Raw genomic sequence first — 5593 nt, forward strand, 5'->3', positions numbered from 1 at the left:
TATTAGATTACCCTTGTGTCTTCCAACCCCTGTTAAGTCTCCCTTGCCCTTCATGTGTTTCAAGTCTGTTATGCTGTCAAGTTCATGTAGTCATGTTTGCATTTCATTATGTTTCCTATTTTATTTTCTAAGAAGTTCTGTGTTTTGTTTTACTCTTTCCCTGTGGCGTTGTTATGTCCACGTTGTGTCTACTGTGGCTTTCTGTCCCATGTTTCAGGTCCCTATGTTCTGTCTTCTCAGTTGCTGTTAAGTTTGCATGTCTAGCGTTCAGTCAGTGTGTTTCCTGTTTTACTTTGAAGGTCCATGTCTCATGTGAGTGATTCTAGTTTTGCTTCCCTTGTCTCGTCCAGCCTGATCACTCCCAGCTGTGCCCTCTGTGTATTTAAGCCCTGTGTTTCTCTTTGTCAGTGTCGTAATCTCCCTCATGTCTGTGTTTCCCTGTGTATTAGTTATCCATGTCCCAGTTTAGTTTAGTTTAGTTTAGTTTTTCATGTCATTCTGCAATAAAGCAGCTTCTTGAGTTTAATTTTGTTGTCGTGAGTTTTGCGTTTGGGTCCTTTTCCTGCCTCCACACAGCTGAAACATGACAATTCCTTTTGATAAAAAGGAATGTAATCATTACATGGGTCTTTTTTTTTTTGTCTCCCACTTCTCACTCCCAACTGGTCACAGTGCGAAATGAGCTGAATATTCTCCACCAAGATGAGCACATCTTTTTAAATAAGGCCGTCTTGAAAAATGTAGCTTTTTGCTTTTTGTATTTAACCCAAAATGAAAATGAAAATGCATCACACAACACTGCAGCTCTGGCCAAAAAGAAAGGGATGAAGAAAAATGTAATTTAAATTTTACATTTCTGTTTAGGTAATAGAAATGTGAGATTCATCAGGGAAACACAATGACATTAGATACCACTGATAAACAACAGACCCAACTATTCTCTGTGGTTTCAAGGGATCTTCCAGAAATGGTAACCTGATGTTCCCCTGATGAGTCATCATCAGGTACAAACTTGATTTCAAAACTCGGTAAAAGAAACTATATTTTATTGCCACTGTTTATGCAAGATCACGAATAAATTAAAAAGTCTAATCGAAACTTTAAACATGTGATGCTTTTCCACTTCTTTTGTTTTTTTACAAGCACAATTTCTAAAGCTTGTTGTAGCAGTAGGAAATGAACAAATGTTCCTCTGGTGATAGAATTAGAATTCCTGAATTGAAGTTTCCTCATGTTGAGTTTTAGTTTGTTCATTGAAATTTCATTCCAAGTGTTCTCTTTTTTTTTTTCAGCAGTATAAAGATTATAACGTGCACAGCAAAGGAAATTAGATTTAAAGTGCTCAAATGGAAAAATGAATCCTTTTTACATCCACCAGATCCCCATTAACCTTTCAAGGGTTAGGGTGAGGTTTTGTTTTAGTTGCTTACTAACCAGACAGACTTTCAGACATTTTAAAAATTTTGGCTATTACTACTATCAGTAGATCACACACTGCAGTGTTAACCAAAATCAACTCCTAACTAATACCTCTGGGCAGGTCAACCACCTAAAATTGTTATTAATAAAAAACAAATAAACAAAAAAACAATCAGCCTAACACTCTAGTCTTTGTTTACCTGTTGTTTACTCCTAAAACCACATTTTCCTGATAGTTCGAACCACCAGCATTAAGATTTTAATCAACACTATATAAACTACATACATATATAAATCAGAGAGCAAAGAAAGGCCATCCAACAACGAATTAGTGACATGAAGTCTTAACTCCACCAAATGCAACACAAATAAAACCCAGCAAAGGCTACAGCCATTTTGGTCTATAGTAAGATCATGTGTGTGTTTGTGTCTCATACTCACCTCAGTTGACGTGAACCTCCTGATATCACACCTGAGGCTTGGCTGACACGTTTTTTATAATGTGAACATGTTCCCTGATGCTGATGGTTTGTCGCGTGAGTAAACAGTAAGACCTCCCCGGATGGCTGAACTCCTCACCCTATCTCTAAGGGAGATGCCAGCCACCCATTTCCGCCACTTGTATCCGTGATTCCATTCTTTCGGTCACTACCCACAGCTCATGAGCATAGGTGAGGGTAGGGGATGTAGATCGACCAGTAAATTGAGAGTGCCCCCTTTTACACTCAACTCTCTCTTCACTACAACAGACCAGTGCAGCCTCCGCATCACTGCAGCCACAGCACTTAGGCCACCCAAGTGAAAGCCTTCTGCCACTTAGCTATGCCTAGAAATTCTGTTCATAAAAATTACGAAGAGAATCTATGACAAAGGGCAGCCCTGGCAGAGCTCATCACCCACCGGGAACAAGTCCAACTCATTGGTGGCTATACGGACCAAGCTCTTACAATTCAATTCAATTTCAATTCAATTTTATTTATATAGCGCCAAATCAAAAAAAAAATCGCCTCAAGGCGCTTCATAGATACAGAGAAAAACCCAACAATCATATGACCCCCTATGAGCAAGCACTTTGGCGACAGTGGGAAGGAAAAACTCCCTTTTAACAGGAAGAAACCTCCGGCAGAACCAGGCTCAGGGAGGGGCGGGGCCATCTGCTGTGATTGGTTGGGGTGAAAGAAGGAAGACAGGATAAAGACATGCTGTGGAAGAGAGACAGAGGTTAATAACAGATATGATTCAATGCAGAGAGGTCTGTTAATACATAGTGAGTGAGAAAGGTGACTGGAAAGGAAAAACTCAATGCATCATGGGAATCCTCCGGCAGCCTACGTCTATTGTAGCATAACTAAGGGAGGATTCAGGGTCACCTGGTCCAGCCCTAACTATATGCTTTAGCAAAAAGGAAAGTTTGAAGCCTAATCTTGAAAGTAGGAATAGTGTCTGTCTCCCGAATCCAAACTGGAAGCTGGTTCCACAGAAGAGGGGCCTGAAAACTGAAGGCTCTGCCTCCCATTCTACTTTTAAATACTCTAGGAACAACAAGTAGGCCTGCAGTGCGAGAGCGAAGTGCTCTAATAGGGTGATATGGTACTATAAGGTCATTAAGATAAGATGGAGCCTGATTATTTAAGACCTTGTATTTGAGGAGCAGGATTTTGAATTCAATTCTGGATTTAACAGGAAGCCAAAACAGGAGAAATCTGCTCTCTCTTTCTAGTCCCTGTCAGGACTCTTGCTGCAGCATTTTGGATTAGCTGAAGGCTTTTCAGGGAGTTTTTAGGACTTCCTGATAATAATGAATTACAGTCGTCCAGCCTGGAAGTAATAAATGCATGAACTAGTTTTTCAGCGTCACTCTGAGACAGGATATTTCTAACTTTAGAGATGTTGCACAAATGGAAGAAAGCAGTCTTACATATTTGTTTAATATGTGCATTGAAGGACATGTCCTGGTCAAAAATGACTCCAAGGTTCCTCACAGCATTACTGGAGGCCAAGGTAATGCCATCCAGAGTAAGAATCTGGTTAGATACCATATTTCTAAGCTTTTCAGGGCCGAGTACAATAACCTCAGTTTTATCTGAATTAAGAAGCAGAAAGTTAGCGGCCATCCAGGTCTTTATGTCTTTAAGACATTCCTGCAGTTTAACTCATTGGTGTGTGTTATCTGGCTTCATGGACAGATAGAGCTGGGTGTCATCAGCATAGCAGTGAAAATGTATGCTATGCCTTCTAATGATATGGCACTAGGGAAAGTTATGAAGGATCTTCTTATGGTGCAATGGAGAAGCTCTTGACACACACTTCACACTTGTCAGGCAGACACCAACTGGTGTCTGGTGTGACTGAGGCCTTACCTGCATTATATTGAGGGGAATGCAGATGTCTGAGGTGAACTGCTGTGATGTATGTATTTAGTAAAATACACAAAGGAAATCGGGATATGAGAAATAAAAAAAACATGAAAGGCAGAAAAACGTACTGTAAATATATTTATTTATTTATTGAGAATATGAATCATTTCCCGTCAGTCACAGTCACTGTATTCCTCGTGAACATGATGAACATTTTTTGTCGGACTGCTTTGATCTGCATCCCATAGATAACAGCATTCAGTGCTGGAGGAACCACATGGAACATCATGGAGGCTAACTTCCTTTGGTCTGTCAAATGTGGGAAGCGATGGAGGAGCACCATGACAATGCCTGACAAAAACATGATGACATACATAGTCAGGTGGGTGGTGTAGGTCTGGAGCGCCCGGCTGTTCAGTGTCTTGCTCTTGCTGCTCAGACACACCATGGCGATCCTCAGGTAGGTGATAGTGACGCTGCCAATGGAGGAGCCCAGCAGAAGGACAGTGTAGCCGAGACCGTAAATGTTATTGATGAGGATGTTTTCACAGGAGAGCTTAAACAAAGAGGCATTGTCACAGAAAGGGTTAAATATGATCCACCTGCAGCGTGACAGGCGAACGCTGAGGCCCTTGACGATTGTCACTATAATGAAGATTACTGCCCAGGCCAAGACCGACAGCTTCACCACCATCCAGTTGGTCATGATGGTGGCGTACTGCAGCGGGTTGCAGATTGCCACATAGCGATCAAAAGCCATGATCATGAGTATAGTGTGAGAAGAACCTGCATAAATGTGAACACAAAAGGCCTGAATGACACAGTCTACATAGTGGATGTACCGATCTGAGCTGGGAATAAAAATATCCCTCAGCATACGTGGAAAGATTGTTGTGGCTCCAAATACATCATTAATGCTCATGTTACAGAAGAGCAGATACATGGGCTGGTGGAGGCTACTATCCAGCGTGATCAGGATCACCAGGACAATGTTGGAAAACATGATGAAGCTATAGATGAGGAGGAGGAGGATGAAAGCAGGAATGGAGGCATCTGGGCTGACCTGTAAACCTTCTAAGAGCAGGATATCTGAAGTCTGGTTTTCCATAGTGCAGAAGGTTAATTTCAACCTGGAGAGAAGACAAAAAAACATGTTTATTTTCAAACTTTAAAGGGATTTTAAAGTGTCTTGAAAGATACTATTCTCTTGAAGAAAAAAAACTGTGGTAGTATTTTAGCTACCACAGGTCTTTGGTCTGTGCCATACCTTTTTGGATTTAGACTGTTTTATTTAGTAATTCTTGATCTCTTTAAAATTCTATTGGTTTCACAACATTCTCTTGGTAGTTTTGATTGACCAACCCTCATTAGTTTCCCCTGAGCTTAATCTGCCACACATCCCAAATCATATGATCAGTTTCCTCAGTTTGTTTAAACCTCTCACTGGCTTTATTCGGATCTTTTCAATTGTTGTGCTGGCTTTTTTTCTTCCACATTTGCATTTTCCCATCTGTTTTGTCGGTGGAGAGTGTAGAAATTGCCACTTTGTGACATTTTTTCAGTGCGTTTGTGAGGCCTGCTTGAATTAAAGATTTGGGATAGGGATTTTATTTCTGTTCCTTGGTGATGCATTATACAGTGGGGCAAAAAAGTATTTAGTCAGCCACCGATTGTGCAAGTTCCCCCACCTAAAATGATGACAGAGGTCAGTAATTTGCACCAGAGGTACACTTCAACTGTGAGAGACAGAATGTGAAAAAAAAAAAAAAAAAAAAAAAAAATCCATGAATCCACATGGTAGGATTTGTAAAGAATTT

General features: G+C 40.6%; 1 protein-coding gene across 1 annotated transcript; it reads right to left on the reverse strand.

Annotated features, from left to right (window-relative positions):
• Positions 1–3939: 3939 nt before the first annotated feature.
• Positions 3940–4947, reverse strand: LOC113030175 (olfactory receptor 56A4-like). Its single transcript, XM_026181347.1, has 2 exons — positions 4840–4947; positions 3940–4562 (listed from the first exon to the last, which is right to left on the reverse strand). The coding sequence occupies exon 2, from the start codon at positions 4540–4542 to the stop codon at positions 3940–3942; it is 603 nt and encodes a 200-aa protein (XP_026037132.1). The 5' UTR covers positions 4543–4562; positions 4840–4947.
• Positions 4948–5593: the final 646 nt, after the last annotated feature.

Source organism: Astatotilapia calliptera, chromosome 10 (assembly GCF_900246225.1).
Source record: "Astatotilapia calliptera chromosome 10, fAstCal1.2, whole genome shotgun sequence".
Taxonomy (NCBI): domain Eukaryota; kingdom Metazoa; phylum Chordata; class Actinopteri; order Cichliformes; family Cichlidae; genus Astatotilapia; species Astatotilapia calliptera.

What these genes read in the sequence shown, in the direction of transcription:
- LOC113030175 (XM_026181347.1), bottom strand. Translation starts at nt 4,542, where the DNA reads ATGATCATGGCTTTTGATCGCTATGTGGCAATCTGCAACCCGCTGCAG.